The sequence below is a fragment of the Neomonachus schauinslandi genome, chromosome 6 (genome assembly GCF_002201575.2).
Source record: "Neomonachus schauinslandi chromosome 6, ASM220157v2, whole genome shotgun sequence".
NCBI lineage: Eukaryota > Metazoa > Chordata > Mammalia > Carnivora > Phocidae > Neomonachus > Neomonachus schauinslandi.
The window spans coordinates 53,846,290-53,867,849 of NC_058408.1; the positions used below are offsets into that span (position 1 = coordinate 53,846,290).

The 21,560-nt window shown below is 41.0% G+C and overlaps 1 protein-coding gene and 1 non-coding gene across 2 annotated transcripts in view; both read right to left on the reverse strand.

Moving 5' to 3' along the window:
* Window positions 1-245: 245 nt before the first annotated feature.
* Window positions 246-347, reverse strand: LOC123325200. The gene has a single exon (XR_006540300.1). It is a non-coding gene; the product is annotated as a U6 spliceosomal RNA (small nuclear RNA).
* A 6,592-nt stretch (window positions 348-6,939) lies between these two features.
* Window positions 6,940-21,560, reverse strand: part of C6H1orf105 (chromosome 6 C1orf105 homolog) — a 24,031-nt gene continuing 9,410 nt past the window's right edge. The window contains exons 4-7 of the mRNA XM_021682871.1: window positions 19,400-19,474; window positions 13,430-13,497; window positions 10,187-10,254; window positions 6,940-7,085 (exon numbers count right to left, since the gene is read on the reverse strand). Coding sequence (XP_021538546.1) covers window positions 6,940-7,085; window positions 10,187-10,254; window positions 13,430-13,497; window positions 19,400-19,474 — 357 coding nt within the window. The remainder of the gene's footprint in view (window positions 7,086-10,186; window positions 10,255-13,429; window positions 13,498-19,399; window positions 19,475-21,560) is intronic.

Genomic DNA, 21,560 nt, shown 5'->3' on the forward strand with positions numbered 1-21,560 from the left:
TATATATGAATAACCCTTAAACATATGAAAACAAGTACACTCTCGTAATTAGAGAAATACAAATTTCAATTGTACAGAGATATTTTTCATCTCAAAATTAGTTTAAAAGTGAAAATCATTACAGTCATTGTTGAGGCTGAGGGTAACAGGCACTTGCATACATTTGTAGTAGTAATATAAATTAGAAAACTCTTATGCAGGGACATTTTGCAATTTCTAATAAATAGACATATGAGCTTAGCTTAACAAATAGGGAACACTTCACGAATTTGCATGTCATTCTCATGCGGGGGCCAGGCTAATCTCCATCCTTCCAATTTTAGTACATGTTCTACTCTTACTGAGACAGCTCATTATACAGCACAGGAAACCCAGACTCACAGAGGTTAAGTAACTTGACCAAAATGACACAATTACAAAACATCACAATTCTGGGTTTATCTCTGCAATTACAACAGCCCAATACAGTAGGATTGTTATCTCATGTTTATCAGAAGCTCTAATAGCTAATTACATATAAATTTGATGAACAAAAAAGAAAAATAATTACTCAGCAAGTGGCCCTTCCTTGATAGCAGCAGTTGAAGCGAATGATGTGAAGAAGGGTGGTATTTAGAGAGGTTTTGGCATTCTATAAAACAATTATCTTGGTCTCTGCAACAGGTCAATATCATGAAAAAGAAAGTTGGTGTATAGCGTGTTTAGATTAAGAGAGGCAAAAATGCAAAGCGTCATCCTTGATTTTATTTGGCTTTGAGAAAACCAGCCATAGTAGACATGTTGCGGACAAATTGGGGAACTTGAATATGGATGGAGATAAAAATAAGGAATTATTATTAATTTTTTGTTATGTGTGATAATAGAATTATCCTTTGAAGGAGAATTTTTTTTTTTTTGAAGCTACATGCTGAACTCTTTAGTGGTAAAATTTCATAATGTCTTTATTTTAAAATGTTTCAGCCAAACGATTTGTAGGTAGAGGATATGTGGCAAAATATCGGCAATTGCAGACTCTAGGTCTATGTATCATAGGTGTTCTTTGCAGTAGTATTTCTGTTTGTCTGTCTATTTGAATGTTTTCATAATCAATTATAGATGAAGGAAGAGGCCCTTGGGAATCCCTGACCTAAAGGGAGGACTCTCAAGCTATGTCATGGGGCTTGGTCCTTGGCCCTGTTACTTACAAAGACTGAGAGGAAGACAAGAAGACCAGATAATCAAATTTGGGAGGACTAATGACTGCTGGAACATAGATTTGGAAAGATGGTCACTGGCTGGAATCTGGCTAGAGGAACCTTAATAAGGAAGAAGATAGAGTCATGCGTACAGGTTTTAAAAAATTAATAGCCTAAGGAAAGCTGTTAGAACAGCAATTCTCACCAAAAGGACAAAAAACCTTTAGTTGGTGGCAAGTCAAGGTGAGAGAATGAGGTGACACAGCTGCCAGGAAAACAAATTTCCTGTTAGTCTACATTTCTGGAAGCAGGTAATCCAGAAGGCGGGAGTGGAGTTTCCGATTCCACTCTAGGTGCCTTGTTTTGAGTGGCACTGGGGGTGGGTCTAGAGAGGGTGACTGGGCACTGCCATATTGGCCAAAGAGCCTGGGGATCATAAGTTTAAAAAAGACTAAGAGGAACATGAGAGATGCCATCAAATACTTCAAGGGTTTTGTGCAAGATGGACTAGCCCTGTGTAGGCAGCTTCATAAAAAAGAACCAGATACACCTGTTACAATAAAATGAATTTTTGTAAAGATGCCAGGGAAGGACTGCGTTTGTTAAATGGAGAGCATTGTGTGCACCATTAATCGCTCCTGTTTCCCTGGTAAGAGAACAATGGTAAATTTGAGACAAAGAGAGAGGAAAAACAAGTAAAACTGCCTTGAAAAGTTTAAAACGCTTCCTAAGCTGAAGCATGTGTTTCTATTTGCCGGTAACAATTTCAAGAGCAAAATTTCCAAGGGCCAGAGATAAAATTTATCTTTGCGCTGGATGCTTGCCTAAACTTCACCATATTCAAGGACCGTGTTGTCCGTGTTCACAAAGACAAATAATTATGTTGACAGTTTATCAGGTTTACAATCCCAAAGCTAGATAGCCCCCTGTTGGCTTTTTAAAGTTTTTATTTACTTATTTGTTTGGTCTTCTTTTGTTTCTGAGTCAGTGAAACATTCATGTGGTTTAACATTCAAAGAATAGATAAAGAAATACTATGAAATATCCCCTCCCTCTGCCAACTTCTGTCCTCCAGCCATTCAGTTCCACTCCTCAGAGCCAACTAATGTTAACCAATATCTTGTTTCATGCACACCTTACTCTCTATCCAATTTTCTCAATGTGAGAGTCTAGGAAGCAAGGGTTTCCTGACTCTTTGGCTATGTGACCCATAGGATGCTCTCCTTTACACGAGAATAGAGTGGAATCCAACCCCAAGGGGTTTAGGAACAAGTATTCCTCGAAACAGCAAACATCTGCCAGTGCCTAATTTCACTATTCTGCACTTCACTGGCCAGGCAGCGAAATGCCTCGCCAAAGACTTTGCGAGGGGGGAGATAACATTCTATGAGGGTAAATATGGCTATTTCTCCTCTGGCCAACTTTACTGACAAGGTCACACAATTGCATCTTTGTTCCTGTCCAGAGAGCTCGGCGGTTGGTGCTATAGAAAACCTTATTGCTGAGGTTTTATAGCGGAGAGCAACTCATGCTTATTTACATATTGGCCTGTCCACATGCTTTTCATTTATGTGTATGTGTGTTATTTCTCCAGTTGAAATAAGTTCCTAATACCTAAATCCTTTGTACCCTCACTGCCCCCAACACCGGGAACTCAGCTCCTGTTTTCTCACATTGCTTGACAACCTAGGAATGGACTTTTCTTCTAAGTATCTTTCAAGTACGCCTCTTGGTAGCTCCTGTGGAGATATGCTGTCAGTATGAGATATCATTCTCATCCTCATTAAGTTAGACATGTTTTTAGAGAGATAAGAATTACATGTATTAAACAGGGACTGTACTTAACAAAGTGCTAAATTAAGGTGGGCTTGAGAATGTGGTTGAAAAAAGATTGATCATCCCCGTTTTCTCTAGAGGTTAAATTATAACCATTTCTAAATATTCTAATTATCTTGATTCTTAAGGCTTTAGTTTATAGGTTTGTTAATATTAGAAACAAATTCTGTGCTTCTTCCTTTTCTTGGAAATCTTCTAGATTCTATTGGACAATACCCTCCTCATCCCTAAGACCTCCTTCAACCTGAGTAACTACACCCAAACAGGACATTCCAAATAGGGCTTTCCTTAGGAGGGGACAAGGCAGTTCTGCCAACTCTGTTCTACTCCTATTATCTGGAAGTCTTGGTTCCTGGACATAGGCAGGAAGCTGGGTGGCTCTGATGTGTAAAACCATGAGCTTTGACAGTCAGGCGCCAGGAAAGAGATGGGTGCCCCTGAGCAGAGCACATGGCAATAAAGGCCTACAGGACTTCCTAAGGTTAAACTGGGGACTGGAAGTGACAATGGCCTTGTGATATATGCCTGATTTCTTTTTTAAAGATCCAGCATGGATTTTCCTCAACACAGCATTTCTCTCCATTCTGGAGGGAAAGGAATTGTGCTGATTGTTTGGTTTTTAAGTTCCCTGTTAGGACGAAGGAGGATGGAAGAGTTGTCTATGAATTTTTATTATAACAAGAGTCATTTATTTTTAAAACAGCAAAATCAAGCATTAGCTTTGAACTAAAAAAAAAATCTACCCAAGATTATCCATTAAAAAAATTAATCTGAACTCTACATGACTTGGAACCAGGAATAACATGATGACTGAAGAGACTGTCTGGGCCCATTCATGAAAGGTTTTTGGATGAAGCTTAGGAACATGCAGTAGGTAAAGTAGTAAGTGACAAGTCCACTTTATTACCTCCAAGGATCCAACTCAGCATAGAAAAGATTGCATCAAGATGATGGCAGAGTCAACCATTTGACCCCCATAGTACAAAAAGAAATGAAGTTTGCTGTGCTTAAGATGATTTCTTATAAACATTACTAATGGTGAAAAAATCAGGCAGCATCCACATAGATCTCTTTGCAAGTTTAAATTGAAATGGTGGCATTGGGTTGGCCATGTGGAGAAAGCTATCAAGAGCTGGACTTCCCAACCTTCACCCTCAGTGCCACTATTCTCCAGGATGTGGCTGCAAGAGTAAAGTAAAAAGGAAGTTCGCCAGCTGGCTGACTGTTCAACAAAGCTGCTGATGGGACATCACTAGTATGCCAAGGTCACAATGGGTCCAGGTTTACCTCTCAGATTCTGGGAAATGAGTTCATACTAACCAAAACAAATAAACTAACAAGCATCCAGAGAGAGAAATGGAGAGTTCAGAGGGAATGAGAGTTCTTGTGCCAACCAGTCAACTCACTCTAGTCTCACCAGGACACTATTTGAGAAACCAAATTAAGGTTGTTAAGTAAACAATGTGAACAAAGGGAGGCAAGGGATGCCAAAAGTTAATATAACCACACTTGGAAAACCTGCTGCTGCCCTTTCTTGAAGACCTCTGCCAAGAGACCAGAGTGCTTGGGTGGGTGAGTTAAAGCATCCTGGCATCCCTTTCCCTGCAAGGCCAGGGATGGAAGCGTATATCATGCGCACAAGAAGTTCTCAAAGTATAGTCTGGAGACCCCTGCGGGTCTCTGATATTCTTTTGGGGTGTCTGTGAGGTCAAAATTATTTTCATAATAATACTAACATGTTATTTGCCTTGTTACTTTTCTTCTCTCCCAAGGCTGCAGTGGAGTCTTCCAGAGGTTATATGACATGTGATAATGTCATCACTTTGACACTACTGGAAGGTGTGCTTGTGTATTACTGTGTTTATAACTTTCTCCATTTTAATTTCTAATGTGATAAATATCAGTAGATATAACCCACATTTTAAAAAAGATCTTTAGGGGGCACCTGGATGGCTCAGTCAGTTAAGCTTCCGACTCTTGATTTTGGCTCAGGTCATGATCTCAGGGCCATGAAATTGAGTCATGCATCGGGGCTCCACACTGAGCATGGAGCCTGCTTAAGATTCTCTCTACCTCCCCTCTCCCTCTCACTGTCCCCTTCCCTGCCAGCGCTCTCGCTCTCTCTCTCTCTCTCTCAAAAAATTTGAAAACTTAAAAAATTTTTTTAAAAATTTAAAATAAATTAAAAACATCTTTAGGGCTCTCAGTCTTTAAGAGTTTAAGAGTGTAAAAGGTTCCTAAGATGAAAAAATTTAAGAACCACTGATACAGACCATCATTCTCAGTCAGCACACTAGAACATTGGCAAACACCAGGATGTTATTCTTTTTGATGAAATTTTAGAAATACCCTTGTACTCCAGGCGGGGACTTTTTGAGATTTAGGAAGCATTCTATCTGACTAGGTATATAATATTCAAATTACCTCAAAAGCCCCACATAATTGTGCTTGGGACATATATCTCTCCCTAATTCAGGGGTATAGGTACCCCAAATCCTTTTACTGGATACATTAATTTGCAAAACAAAAAAGAAGAAAGAAACATTTTTATCTATGATTTGTCTGCCCTTCAGCAATGATCTGAAGTGGGATCATAATACATGCATGCCCTGAGAGGAAGTACATACTATTTTTGGAGTTATTGAACTCTAACTGAACTGAAACCAAGAATCATAACCTACCATAAATATAGGGCAATCGAGTGAGTTTTCCTAGTTTTTGGGGGGGTTGTTTTTAAATGTGTGTGTGTGTGTGTGTATAAGAAATGAGGTCAGGGCGCCTGGGTGGCTCAGTTGGTTGAGCGACTGCCTTCGGCTCAGGTCATGATCCTGGAGTCCCCGGATCGAGTCCCGCATCGGGCTCCCTGCTCAGCAGGGAGTCTGCTTCTCCCTCTGACCCTCCCCCCTCTCATGTGCTCTCTCTCTCTCATTCTCTCTCTCAAATAAATAAATAAAATCTTAAAAAAAAAAAAAAAAAGAAATGAGGTCAATTTAGGTACCAGGCCATTTGTTAAAGATTCCTGAAGCCCATTCTTCAAATACAGTCAGCACAGAGGTTGGTTCTCACATGTGGGTCCAGTGTCCATTTAGCCAGGATCCTGGGATTCCGCAAGGCCATTGCATCCTAAAGAATGGAAGGAACCTTCTTTTATAGGAGCCCTCCTGAAGCTGAGTATGGAGCATTTGTGCCTATAAATATAATATTTGCAAGCCTAGAGTTTTCCTCTGTCTCCTTCACATTGCTGACACATGGACCAAGACAGAGTTGGAGGTAGACATTCTCAAACCAAAGTAACCAAAGAACAAAATACAAGCATGTGATTTAGATATGAATGAGCAAAGATCAGATGAATATCTGATAATACACAGGACACTAAACAAGGGGAACAAGACAAGGCATGTTTCCTGTCCTCGAGAGTTGCAATCACTAAGCACTTGCCATTTTCCCATTGTATCACAGTATCCTGTCATCTACCAGTTAAACTGACAGAGATAAGGACAGGAGGGTGACCTCCATTTCTCTCCTGTATTCATAATAGGTTGAATTCATGAGAGACCTCCAGGAGCCATCTCTAGCCCCCTGCCCTGAAGAAGAGCTGAAAGATAATTCAAGTCTTTGAAACAGAAGGATGTTGTCTACTATAACACAGTTAAAAATCTTAAGAAAATAGTAAAATCAATGACACCCAAAATGTTCCATTTTAATCAGTAAATCTTTATAATCATGGAAATTAAACCACTTGTCTTTAGGAAAATGAGTGAGAAGACAATGGCAAGAGCTAGAATTCGAGCAATTTACAAGAAGGCAAAAGTGAGTCACCTTTTTGGTGACAGGAGGGAATTAGGCTAATACGCCTGAAACTGGCTTGGTTAACTTGTTTTCTCTCTGTGAGTCTGGAAGGTGAAGCTCCACAGTGAGCTCTGACCACTCACTGCCTCATTGTCTTGCCCTTTGGCTCCTTTCTGGGTAAGGAAGAGAGTTGTGTGTCCTGCAGAGTTGCGTAGGTATCTGCCAACAGTCCGTGGAAGACAGCTGTTCTGGGGCCCAGAATGGGCAGTCTGTAGTGAATACTCTCTGGAGGACAGTGCAAGAAGAAGGAAAAACAAGGGCTTCTTAGAATCTATTCTTAAAGAAGTTCAAAATTTCGGAAGGTCACCAAAGACTCTTTTTTGGCCTTATAAAACAGATTCAAAGTTCACCTAAGAATTCCTTTTAATAGAACCATTTTATCCTGCACAAGATTTAAGCTCCTATAAATCTTGTCAAAGAGGTCAGAAAAGAGTACCTAGAAACAAAACTCAAGTATTAGGAGTCATTGCCAATTAAATAAAAAGTGAATATAAAATGTGGCTGGAGTTATAAGGTGAGTTGAAGGGAAAAGAAGATTCAATTCTCAGGATGAGGTAACTGGGTAATGGACATTAAGGAAGGCATGTGATGTAATGAGCACTGGGTATTATATAAGACTGATGAAGCACAGACCTGTACCTCTGAAACCAACAATACTTTATGTGCTAATTAATTGAATTAAAATTTTAAAAAATATTTAAAAAAGAAGACTTTTCAGGGACACATATATGGTTCTATCTTCAGAAAACAAACATGTTCTTACGAAAAGTCTACAATAGTACTTGTATTTCAAAAGGAACCTTAATTTTATGAAATAACTTAAATTAGGTTCTTTAAAATCCTCATCATCCTGACCTCTTCTTCAAATGTGATTTTATTTACAAAAATGTTGGTTAATATTCAGCTTTTCCAGAAGACACATTGCTTGATGGATAACGTCTTTCTATTGGAAGTCACTGAATGGAAGGGAACTGGAGTCCTGAATTCTCTGGAAAAGCTCCTCACTCCAGCTGGATGAGAGTGAAGAGATGTCACAAGACCACAGACCTAGGATCTGGTTCGGTCTCATCACTGTAATGAAGAGGAAACAGAGGTCCAGGGTCACAGGCACCGATGTTTATTGACAACAGGAGCCTGTACATGTCATGGAACTCTGGACTCGAAGCCAGAGTCAAGATAAATGAATCCGGAAGAAATCCCCATAACTTATGGAGATAGGCTCTTTCTGTTTACTTAGTTCTCACTAATAATTACTGATAATATATAAGGGTTAGCTGAATCCAGAAACATACTAGAAGTCACTGTTGTGATCCAGGAGAGGAGTTAGACAATGACTGGCGGTTATGTTCATTGGGATGAGTCAGCCATGTGGTATTTCTAGGGTGTCCACAGGGAAGGCAGCACGGGTGGGTGGCTGCTTCAGCAATAAGCAAGTGCCGTAGCAGGGACACGTCTAAGCTGCGGAAACCCGTGGGGCCAGGGCAATGTCAGCAGTTTTTCTGGGTTGATCAAAGGTGAAGGCTTCTCATACTGAGCATCTGGCTCTCAGGGGCGGGGTGGGAGAGGAGGAGCGCTGGGGGGAGGGGGGTAGGCGGGGCAGCAGAACGTTTCTCTGGCTTTATGGGTGGGAACCCAGAGGCCCAGACAGTTTAAACTATTTGGCCAGTCCTGTAGAGCAAGACTAGGATCTGAACCCAGGTCTCCTTGCTTCTAGGCTAGTGCTTTTACCTCACCTCAGAGGGCACCTGCAGGGGCAAAGCTCGGCTCAGAAATGTCACAGCTGGAATTGATAGTAGATCTGCCAAGCTTCAGCTCCTAGTCAGCTCCATAAGCACTCTCCCCGAAGTCCTACCTCTAAGATTGCTCTCTTGGATGGACTCTATGGGCAAGAGTCGTAAGATGTCCAAGAACATAACGTGCTGACCTTATGTACACAGTCTAGTTCTTATACTGGTGACTGAAATACACTCCCGTGGCTAATAAATTGATGAAAGGCATCTTATCGCATTGCCCTGTAGAATCACAAAATAAACATTCTTGCTGAGGGGAAGGGCATGTAAGTGTGTGCGTGTGTGTGTGTGTGTGTGCGCGCATGTGCTCTACTCCTTTGTGAGGCAGGCCTGAAAAAATCCAGGTTCAAGGAAAACTCAGAATGAGCGTGTGACTGGAAATGAGAACACTGAAACCAAGAGCACATGCATGTCACCCAGGGTTCTCTTGGCTTCCGGAGAATGAGGTGCTCACACACCAGTGAACAGCAGAGGGGGAGCTTTTCTTGGATGGATGTTCCTAGTTCTTGGCTCTTTAGTTTCACTTTGGCTAAATGAGAGCCAGGAGGTAGGCCAATATTTCTGGATACCTAAGAAGGGATTCACTGGGACTGGCGGTCTTTTCCCTCCACTCCACTAATGTGAATATCTGCATGCCTCAGCTGTTTACCCAAGCCTGTGGTCCCCCCCTTTAGCATCCCTTCCAGATATCCCTTCTATCTTCACATTTCCTCTCTGGATGCCTTCTCAGCAATTCTGGATCTAGCTCCCCTGCCGATGGAGATTAGACTCTCCCATTTGTATAAAGCAAGGAAAGGTATCTCGATTTTCCTTCTTGTGTATATTAAATGAGAGAAAAGCTGGAGGTGGCCTCAGTTAATATGGGAGCAAATGAGAAAATGGATAAACTTACTAACATAACAGCCTCTACTGCACCAACCCCTTGAGCTGTATCCCCCCAAAGACTAACCTGCACCCACCTTCACCAGCTCAGTGGTGATGTCTCTAAAAGATGAGACATAGGTCGATGACGAAGCTGGAGCTGAAGCCGCTATCCTTTTGTCTATTAATAGCAAGTGGACATAAGAATAGCACTGGGCAGCTGCCAGAAGGCAGGTGGTTTAGGAAGCCTGTGGGATGGGAGGTTCAGGGATTTGGAGAGGCCATTCCAAGGGTGTGGGGATGCAGTTCCTTTCCCACCTTAACTGCCTGAAAGGGAATTACCTACTTTGTGCCCCATTTCCGTGAAAATTCTTCAGCAAGTAGGTATGAGGCTCTTTAGAAAGAATGGGGCAGATCCCTGTGGCATGGAGAAGACCTGGGAAGGAGCTTGGCACAGATGAAGGTCAGTGAGGCCTGGAGAGGGGCCAGGCGGGGCTGGCCTGAAGGGAGGGCTGGGGGGCAATCAAAACAGGCCATAAGCAGTATGTGAAAAGAGAAAGGGGCAGACAGAGGGAACTTGTTCGGAAAATGTAGAAACTATCTTAGGGATTAAACTTTTCGTCCTACTACTCTAGAGGTAGTATGTCCCCCACTGCAAGTACTCCGAACACAAACCTGTTGAGATGTCATTATGGGAACATTTGGATACAGTCTGGGCTTTTGGTGGAGGAAGACTCATCGTTCTGTTTGGAAGAAGCAAGAAAACACATCAGTTATGTGGCTAAGGCCCAGTGGAAAGGAATGTGCCTTTATACATTTCAAAACACAGGTGCTCTTTTGAAACCAGCACCTGTTAACCTGGTGCTCAGACCACTTTGCCACAGTCTAAGATGATGGGGCCAGAGACCACTATATCTCAAGCTCTCTCACTTTTATGAATTTTGATAAAAACTTCCTGAAAAAAATATTTTATTCATTGTCAGAACATGTGTGGTCTAAATAGAAGGAATCAAGAATCCTCCAGTTTCCAGGGGAAAAAAAAAAAAATGAACAACTCTTCCAGATCAGTAATCTACCCTGCCAAGTGCAAAACAGAATATTTCGGTTAGAACCTTCTTATTTTATTTTTATTTTTTTGCCTTAAAATCTCTTCTTTTATTCCCATCAATATTATTCTGCAAGACTAGTTTGTCTACTGTTGAATGTTATTTTTTTTTTAAGATTTTATTTATTTATTCATGAGAGACAGAGAGAGAGAGAGAGGCAGAGGGAGAAGCAGGCTCCCAAGGAGCAGAGAGCCCGATGCAGGACTCGATCCCAGGACCCTGGGATCATGACCTGAGCCGAAGGCAGTCGCTTAACCAACTGAGCCACCCAGGCACCCTACTGTTGAATGTTATTAAAGCAAGACAGAAACCATTTAGAAATACTTTGTTGTCAATCCAACTTTGATTAAAGAAATTTTTAAAAATCTTTATTTATTTAAGTAATCTCTACACCCGACATGGGGCTTAAACTCACGACCCTGAGATCAAAAGTAGCATGCTTTTCCAACTGAGCCACCAGGTAACCCTAAATCAACTTTTATAAAGATTATTTTTATTTATTAATTTTTTTTTCTAGTTTTTATTTCAATCATCCAGTGCTCATCACAAGTCTACTCCTTAATCCCCATCACCTATTTCACCTTCCAATTTTAGAGAAAATGTCTTGACCACATCTCCTATTTCTCCTGGTGGCTAAGGCTATGGAAGTGACCCTTGACCAAAATGATATGAGTCCAAACCATTTCTACATTAAATTGCTTAATTTCTAAAGACTGACAAATCTGTAAACTTTGATGGGATCTGCACTCATTTCAATGTTTCCATTTCTTTTTTTTTTTTTAAGATTTTATTTATTTATTTGACAGAGAGAGACACAGTGAGAGAGGGAACACAAGCAGGGGGAGTGGGAGATGGAGAAGCAGGCTTCCCGCGGAGCAGGGAGCCCGATGCGGGGCTCCATCCCAAGACCCTGGGGCATTGGTGGTTCAGTGGTAGAATTCTCGCCTGCCAGGACCCTGGGATCATGACCTGAGCCGAAGGCAGACGCTTAACAACTGAGCCAACCAGGCGCCCCTCATTGTTTCCATTTCTACAAAGATTTTCCAAGATTATTTTTACTTTGCCACCAAAAATATGGCGCATCTGGCCAGTTTATCTTACTCATTTGCCATTGGAGGAATCAGTGGGACTAAGGAAAAGAAAAATTCCTCCTATTACCCATGTTGAACAAACAGGAAGGTGGTATTTCTAAGACTGAGTAATTAAGATTTGTTTGCACTATAATTCAACAAATATGTATCTCTCCACTCATATTTTCTCTCTCTTTTTCTCCTTCCCTCCCTTCCTTCTTTCCTTCATTCCTTCCATTCAACAAACTTCACTTAATTTCTACAATGGTTACAATTAAAGTCACTTTTTAAAAACTCTTATTTTGGTAAGGACAATTCTACCTGCCTATATATAGAGAGAGACTCAAAAACCGTGAGGACAGATTTTATAAGCTACAAACAGAACCAGGACTTTACTTTATAGTCACACAAGCTAAATCTCAAACAGAAGTGGTCTGTTTTCCTTCATTACATTGAAAAAAATGACCCATCTAGTGATACTTCAGGTTGGTGTAGACGTGATTTTAGGATTGGTTCAACCCTTAGTCTACCTCAAGGAATAAGAGTTATTTGTTTAAAATCAGCTAAATGATTCTGGAATTTGGGACTTTATTTAAAATACCAAACTTGCAAGATAAATGAACTGGGGCAACAAATTTCAGAAGTTTCTGTCACAGAGGAGTGAAACTTTTGCTCGGAAATCCCAGACTTTAGATAGTTCCGTTTTCTATTTAAAGTCTATACAGAATATTTATTTGAATTACTTTTATTATGATCTAATAGGAGCTTTGAAAACGTTGCAGGTAAACGTTATTAATGCAGGAGCGTGTTGTGCTCAAATACACTACCCACTCCTCCCTGACCCTGTCTCTCTGGACCAGGCACCCAGCACATGGGTTCCATACATCTGAGTCTACAGTGCAGGTTGGAGCAAATTTCATAAAAGGAATCCTAACATCTACTGCTGTCCAACATGAGGTTACAAAAAGACCTATCTGTTTTTCAATATTTTGCTTTCTCTATGAGGAAAAAAAGTTGAAGATTGCCATTGGATCACATATAACTTTTTTGATTAGTCACATCAAATCTGACCATGACTGTTTGCCTACATTCCAACCATCTATGGTTAAGGCAAGTCTACCTACACTGGTGCTTTAGTCAGGGTGAGTCTGTATTTCAAGTTTTTTTAATGAAGTAAAAGCTTCTTTAAAGTCCTTTTTCCCTTTCTGATAGTTAAATACGGGGAGGGGGGAGATCCCTGAAATCCAACTAATCAAAATTCTGACTGGATTTTATTTTTTTATATACTTGATCTTGATAAGAAAGCAGCAAACGACAACCAAACAAACTGATGACAGGAATTTTGGTTACTGAAAAGTAGCAGAGGATGTCCTGGGCTGAGAACAGATTGTGTGTGATGTCCCATACCTTCTGAATTACATAAGTCATCTACATGGAGAATGCGTACTCGGTTCTGCCTGAGTTACCAAAGGAATCTCGTATCCTCCTCTTTGTACTGTTCTTGGGAAGGTGGAAAGGCAGATTGTACTTTCTACTGTAATTTCAATAGCTGTTCAAGCAAAAAGGTGAAAACAACTTTTTTTTTGTCTAACTCTCTCGTTTAACCAGGAAATGAAACCACTCAAGAAGCCCATTCTCTAAGCATTCCCTGAACTTATTATGTTTCTTAATCCACTGTCCTGTGCCCCCAAACTGATATAAACAGAATTAAAATAATGTCCTGATTTAAATCTTAGGCTTACCTATGATTCATAAAATTCTCAAAGGATAGTTTCAGATTATGAGGGATTATCACAGTTCTTGGTTGTACCTGAGAAAGAAAATCTCATTTAGAACATTGCCCCAAACCATATTCCAGTTTAAATAAATAATGCACCACCTTAGCAAACTCAAGTTGTATTTAATATTAGAATCATTCATATATTCTTTTGTGATATGAATGAACAAGAGGGGATCACCTGCCCAAAAGTCATAGGGTCTATGTTCTTCCCTGGTTATCAGATTTTGAAGTTAGAAACCTAAAGTTTGGTAAAGCCTCCAATTCTCTTTGTTTAGCTCACCCCCCAAAATTCTTCAGGTCTCAGATCACCTGTCAGCCTCTCGCGGACACCACTGACTTCCAGACCACTGTTAGGTAGTCCTCTGCCTTACGTTCTCCCTGTTCCCTAGGCTTCCTCTACCAACATACTCCTAAGGTTTTTATTGTATTTACTTGCTTGATGTCTGGTTTCCCTCATAGACTTTCAGCTTCATGGGGGCAGAGACCATGTCCTTATTTTTGTATTTCCAGGTTCTAACACAGTGCCTGTTCAAAAAATATTTGTTGATCGAATTAGTGAATGAATGAACCCACTTTGAAGCACACTTGAAAGTTTTAAGTGTGCCCTTCCTAGAGGACTATAATAAATTACACAGTTATACTATTCCTGATTAAGACAATATTTTCTTGAACTTTTCCAGATTTGTTACTCACACTAGATATTGGTTTTCTTTAGGAGCTCAGGCTTTCACTAAGAATCACTTTTTCCCCCAACATTTCTCAAAAGATATCATAGCCGTGACAATGAAAAGATAATCACAAGATGTGGGTGCAGGTGTTCAGTTGGGCTATTCATTGAGTGACTTGTGATTTAAATGTATGACACAACGAAGCTGCAAATTACTATGTGTTAAGGGCCTTCAGAGGTGCTTGAAAAGAGAGAAGAATCTGAACATTAGGTCTATAGAAATGCCAATCACTTACGGTATTTAATCAGATTGTTGTAACTCATTAGCTGAGGGGAAGCATCTAGGAGGAGGAAAGAAATGATCTGATAACAGTAGCATATGGGAGTAGTGAGGGCAGCAAAGGCTTTGATGAGAACCTGGTAAGAGGCTTCTAGATACATAAAAGGGATGAGAATGAAGGAGACACACTGCCTTTTTAAAATTTCTTCTGAAATTGGCTCTGTTGCAAAGAAAGATGGAGGAAACTCTCTACCTTCTCCTGATTATACGACCCCTTTTCAAAAGCCCCTAAATCCAGCTAGTACTATTGTATGCATGAATGGGCTATCGGGGGCTACCCCAGAACAAAGCTACCAAAGATAGCAGTTTTGTCCCTGAGAAGAAGTGTGTCCTGTGGTCAACTCCTATTCAGTCTTGAAAACTATGCATCGTCTTCTTCTGGGAAGACTTCTCTGATATCTACTTTCCATGCCTGTTCACATCCTACCAGGTCTATTGCTATTTCTATTCATCATTTTATTATCATTATTTGTTTACCCATTGGCTCCTTAAAGGTAGGGCTTATGTCTTATTCTTTTATTTCTTTTTTTTTCCTTTGTAGCTGAGCTATTACCTAAGTACCTGGCCTATGGTAGGCAGTCAATAAATACCTATTGAAATGAACTGAATTACGTAAATAGACTTTTGAGACCAATGAACATACATATGTTAGAGAATGGCTCCCTACAGTATTTCCAGCTTGACATCCTACTTTGAAGGGGCTTGGAAGTGTGTATTAGAGAGCAATGCACATAACAGAAGGACTACAAAATAGATGTTTTAAGGGGAAGATGAGCTGTTTGGAGTAGACACGTAATAAGAGACAATTTACATAAAACTAAGGTGGCTACCCCTGGTGACTCACAGCCATAACTTTCAGTAGGTAATTTCTTCCACACTAAATAATTGAGCTCCTGGCCCAGAGTACTCATACCCAGGAGTATGAGTAGTCATACAAAACAGGTCCTACTAGGATTTTTCTTTTTTGATACTCATCCACTTTATGCTTTTATTTTTTTAAGATTTATTTATTTATTTATTTGAGAGACAGAGATAGCCAGAGAGAGCATGAGTGGGGGAGGGGGTTGAGAGGGAGAAGCAGGCTCCCCACAGAGCAGGGAGCCCGATGCGGGGCTCCATCCCAGGACCCTGGGATCATGACCTGAGCTGAAGGCAGACGCTTAACTGACTGAGCCACCCAAGCACCCCACTTATGCTTTTATTTTTAAAAATATTTTTCTAGTGCTAATCTTTTTTTTTTTTTAATTCAGACACCTAAGATTCACCATCTCAATGTACAACTCAGTGGTTTTTAGTAGCATCACAAAGTTGCACAACAATCACCACTATCTACTTCCAGAAGATTTTCAACAGCCAAGAAAGAAGCTCTGTCCTCATTAGCACTCATTTTCATTCATTCGTTCCCCAAGTCCTTGGCAACCACTATCTATTTTCTGTTTCTACAGATTTGCCTATTCTGGACATTTCATATAAATGAAATCAATATAACACGTGGCCTTTACTGGTTTCTTTTACGTAACAAAATGTTTTCAAAGTTTATCCAGGTTGTAGCATATATAAGTACCTTCTTTTCATGGCTGAATAATATTCCATTGTATGGATCACATTTTGTTTACACATTCATCAAGTTGATGGACCTTTGAAGTATTTTCACTTTTTGGCTATTATGAATTAATGTTGCTATGAACATTCTTGTACAAGTTTGTGTATGGACATATGTTTTCAGTTCTCTTGGGTATATATCTAGGATGGAAATGCTGGGTCATATGGTGACTCTATGTTTAAGTTTTTGAGGAATTGCCAATTGCTGTTTCCTAGAGCAGTTGCATTGTTTTGCATTCCTACCAGCAATGGATGGGGATTCCAGTTTCTCCATATCCTCACCAACACTTGTTATTGTCCACTTTTTTATTATGGGCATTCTAGTGGGTGTCAAATAATGTCTCATTATGGTTTCAGTCGCATTTCCTTAATGGCTAATGATGTTGAGCATCTTTTCATGTGTTTATTGGCCATTTGAATATCTTCTTTGGAGAAATGTTTATTTAAGTTTTTTGTCCATTTTGAAATGTGTCTGGGTTTTTATTGTTGAGTTGTAAACTTTTTAAAAATATATTTTGGATTCTAGTTCCTTTTCAGATATATGATTTGCAAACATTTTCTCCCATTCTGTGGGTTGTCTTTTCATGTTCTTGATGGTGTTCTTTGCAGCAAAAAAGTTTTTAATTTTGATGAAGGTGAATTTAGGTAGTTTTTGTTGTTGTTTGTGCTTTTGGTGTCACATCTAAGAAACCATTATGTTATTCAAGGTCATGAATACTTACACCTATGTTTTCCTCTAGGTGTTTGATGTTCTAGCTCTCACAATTAGGTCTTTGATCTATTTGTAGCTATTTTTTGTATATGGCGTGAGGGAGGGACATAACTTCATTCTTTTGCATATGGATATACAATTGTCTCAGTACCATTTACTGAAAAGACTGTTTTTTCCTCATGAAATTGTCTTGACACCTTTGTCAAAAATCAGCTGTTCAGGACCTCTTATTCTTATGGAGATCCCATAGTATGTAATTAAATTTGACTTTCTCCTGTTAAAAATTTTTTTTAGTTGTTCACAGATGTAAGGTTTTATTTCTGGACTCTCAATTTTTTTTTCCACTGATCTATATGTTTATCCTTATGTCAGTACCACAAAGTCCTGATTATTGTAGCTTTATGGTAGGTTTTGAAATCAGGAAGTGTGAGTCCTCCAACTTTGTTTTCATTTCCAGGATTGTTTTAGCTATAGTGCATTTCTTGCATTTCTATATGAATTTTAAGATCTGCTTGTCAATTTCTCCAAAAACATCATATGAGATTTTGAGAGGAATCATACAGAACATGTAGATCAATTTGGGAATATTGCTATCTTAAAATCCGTAAACATGGTTTTTTTGCATTTATTTAGGTCTTTTTAAATTTCTTTACATGATGTTTTATAGCTTTTGATATACAAGTTGTGCATTTATTTTGTTAAATTTATTTCTAAGTTTTTTAATTTTTTGATGTTATTGCAAATGGAAGTGTTTTCTTAATTTCATTTTTGGATTGTTTATTGCTGGTATATAGAAATAGAATTGATTTTTGTATATTGACCTTGTATCCTGTAACTTTGCTCTACTCATTTATTAGCTTTAATTGTGTTTTGTGGGTCCCTTAGGACTTTCTAGATGTAAGATTATGCCATCTGAAAATACAGCTTTATATCTTCCGTTCCAATCTGGTAGCCTTTTATTTCTTTCTCTTGTCTTAACTGCCCCACCTAAAACACATAGTACGATGTTAAGCAGAAGCAGCAAGATTGGACATCCTGGTCTTGTTTCTGATCTAAGGGGAAAATATCCAGTCTTTCTTCACTGAGTATGATGTTAGCTGTTGGTTTTTCATAGATATGCTTTATTGGGTTGAGGAAGTTCCTTCTATTTTAGGAGCCTTTTTATATCTTCCCCAGCATCTGCCTTCAGCCCCCTGCTGAGAAATGAGGGGTCTCAGTGACTACAGCAGAAATGCAGTACCCCAACCCCAGGAGGAATATGAAGCATTGTTGCACATAGTGAAGCAAGTGTATTTATTTCATGCTCATTTTCTAACTTTCTATAGTTTCCTACAGGCATATGCACTGGTTCTGACTTTCATGTTTGAGGTCTTCCTTTTTGGGATCTGCAGTGAATGGTAAAACCACAGTGTGTGGTTCTACTCCAGTCAGGCCTGGGCAAGGGCAAAGGTCAGAGAAGAGGTCTTGAGAAAGAGAGCAGCTGCTGAAGTCCCAAGTGAGCCATCTGGCAAAAGTCAGCTTGGGCCCAGGGTCAGTGCATTCTAAATGTGGATACAGTGATTCCAGGAATAAGACCAGGAGAAATCCCAATCCCAGTTTCCCAGATTCCAGTCAATGCTAATATTGAACACTGTGATCTTAATTAAGTAGAATGTGAACACAGATTGTAACATTCAGATACATCTTTGTCCATAGCTTCAGTTAAATTTCCAAATCCCGCAGAAAAATTTCACAAAACTGCTGGTCTCTTTCATATCCTATTAGTCAAAGCACTTTTGCCATTAACGCATCGGAGGCTCTCTCATGTCTCCTGATTTTCTTCTACTCCTGCCCTTCCTCTTATTGCACATAAGCCCAGAGTCAAAGGAGAATCATAGGATATCGGAATTGTAAAAACCCTTACTCAACTCCTACCCTAAACCTAACCGTTTAACTAAATTAAACTTCAACCCAAGCCTGACTGACCCTAACCCTAATCCTTAACCTGACCCAAGTCCTAACGCTGACCTGTACAGCGTTCCTCCAGACGCAGGCCTCGTTCGGCAGCAACTCTGACAGATGGCAGAGCTTTGTCCTTGTTTCCTCCATATCCCCTTGTCATCCTTCATCCCCCACCATTCTGCACCACCAGTTACAGACACCCCCCACTGGCTGGAAAGCACTATAGGATCTCTCCTTAGCTTTTATTCTGAGGTGCTGATTGAATTGATATACCCAAAGATTAAGCTGCTTGTTTCATGACTGTAATGGTAGAAGCAGGTTGTGTTGTATGGGTGTGTGTTGTGTTGCATTGTATTGGGGAAATGTTAAGGTGGGGAGAAGTTCCACAACCTCCTGAACCTCTACAGCAGTGTAGTTACTTTAGGATCTCAAAGTAAAGTGGCTCGTCTCATCTCTACCCCTCTGACTCACCTACCCTAATTCATCTTTTGGTTTCTTGAAAATGGAGAGGGTTTATTGCATTGTGTCAGATAATAGTGCTCCCAGGGCCAACAGGTCCTTATTTGCAGCCTTCCCTGCAAGTGTTGTCTCTCCACTGGGCTCTGGTGGGGGAGGGGTAGTGCTGTGCCCTGGGAGGCCCATGCTCATCTCTGCCATCCCGCTGACCTACCATTTTTATTTCTTGACATGTGGAGCACAGCTGCTTGTTTCTGATCAGCATGGGGTTACTCTGGATCCTCCTGGCCTGAGGGGAGAGAGAAACAGAGGGAGGTGAGGAAACAGTGGGGGTACTCGGGGCAGCAAAGAAGGGGGACAGGGCTGGAGGAGTAAGAGAGGTAACAGTTATTCCTTCCATAAAACAGAGGGAGTCTCTGGTCTCAGCCCCATCCTAGGTGGATGCTGAGTCCAGGCGTGGCTGCCGGTGGAAGGTTCAGAAAGAGTTTAGGCAGGAGGGGGTGAGCCACAGACTAATCGGTGTCTAATATAGTGATACAGGTGCAACTTACCCTTCTTCGCTCACACTGACATCAGAGCCATGAGGTATGTTCATAGGAAGAGCATAATATAGGGGAGAAGAGGGTCGGAGGGACAGACAATAACTATGAGTTAAAGCCCCCCGCCCCTGCCACTCGATGGTCTGCTGACCTCTTACTACATGTGTGTACCCCTGTGGCCTGACCCATTGCTGCTGCCCTGCGAGGGGTGGGGAACCGGGAGAGGAGGAATATGTCTCTGCAGCATGGGGAGGGCCTGGGGTGTGCTCCCAGGGTGACCTTCAGGGGACTGGTCTGCGAGTAGCTTCATCCTCTGAGAGACATAGAGCGTTTGGGTGAGGCACTATTATTGAAGGGACGAAGACTGAAAACTGGAGACAAAGTTGGATTCTTTTGACAAATATTTAAAATACATTTCATTTTTATAGGCCATTTAAAGAGAATCAACGTTGTGGGTTGGTATGTTAAAGCATGAGTGTGAACAGCTCGATTCATTCATTCAACAACGGACATTTATTGTGAGGCCACCCTGTGGGGGGTGCTGGGCTGGGGCCACAGAGATGAATAAGACATTTTCTGGCCCTAAGGCAGGCCAGGGAAAGACACAAATTCACTCATCTGCCTGTTCGTTAGATACTGGGGTCCCTGATCTGACCTCAAGGTGCGCACCACCCGGCAGACTGCGTACAAGGAAGCACAATGGTGCGGAAGGTACTATGACAGAAGTATGTTGAGGCCACTGTGGAACGGAAAAAAGCCAAAGAGCTCACCTGGGGCGGGGAGGTTGGGGGGGTGGGGCATAGACGGAAGGGTCTGAGAAGGGCTACTGGAGCCGGCAATGCTTGGGTAGGTGTTGGTGGGGTGAGGACATTCCAACCCCCGGGAAACACTGTGGCACCGCGGAAGAATGACCTAGCGCATTGGCATCAGGTAACCGAGGTTAGCTGTCTGGTGTGGGGAGTGGGCAGAGAGGTCAGAGAGGCAGAGACTCCTGGGCCTTTGGCAGATTCTACCTTCTGCCAGATCTTCTCTGATCTCCTGGGGGTGGTATCTCCCGGGGTTTGGCTCCTCCTCCCATCCCTCACCTCTGTGAGTTCTGAGACTAAGATACATCTCTGAAACTGTCATCCAAGGCTGGATGCACTAGATATCACAGAAGCAGCAACGATATTTCTGGGCCTCCAGAAAAGAGAGACTACGTCCCATTGCAGGATTAGGAGAAACTTCGAGACGTGGCACTTACACTGAGTCTGAAAGGATGCAGAAGGCATAGACGGGTGGAGGTGGCAGTGGGAGGATCTTTGGGCAGATTTGGTTTAGGTGGAGTTACCAGCAGATTCTTGTTTTTCCTGTAGTGGATTCCTTCTCCTTTTCCAGATTTCTGGTTTCTACATAAGAATAAGAGTTCACTGCAAATCAAGCAACAGACATATCTGAGAGGCCTTCAGGGTGCATGCAGATCTTGCCAGGTTAATGATGGCTGCAGATGTGACTCCCGAGTTGCATAACCATGACGACTGCCATCCTGTGGGACCTGAAGACAAAATGTTTTATATATCGTCCTGGCCAACTCTGTTAACTCCTCATCTGTTAAGACATAACTTCGCTATTACTTTCTCAGAAAGTCTTTTTCCTGGCCCTCTTATCATTTTGCACACCCCGAACCTGATTTGGGTGCTTGCCATTCTGATTCCATCACAGACTTGGTACAGCGTTTTGTTGTATTTTGTCCTGTTATTCTTTCTTCTTTCTTTCTTCTTCCTTTTCTTTCTTTCTTTCTTTCTTTCTTTTTCTTTCTTTCTTTCTTTCTTTCTTTCTTTCTTTCTTTCTTTCTTT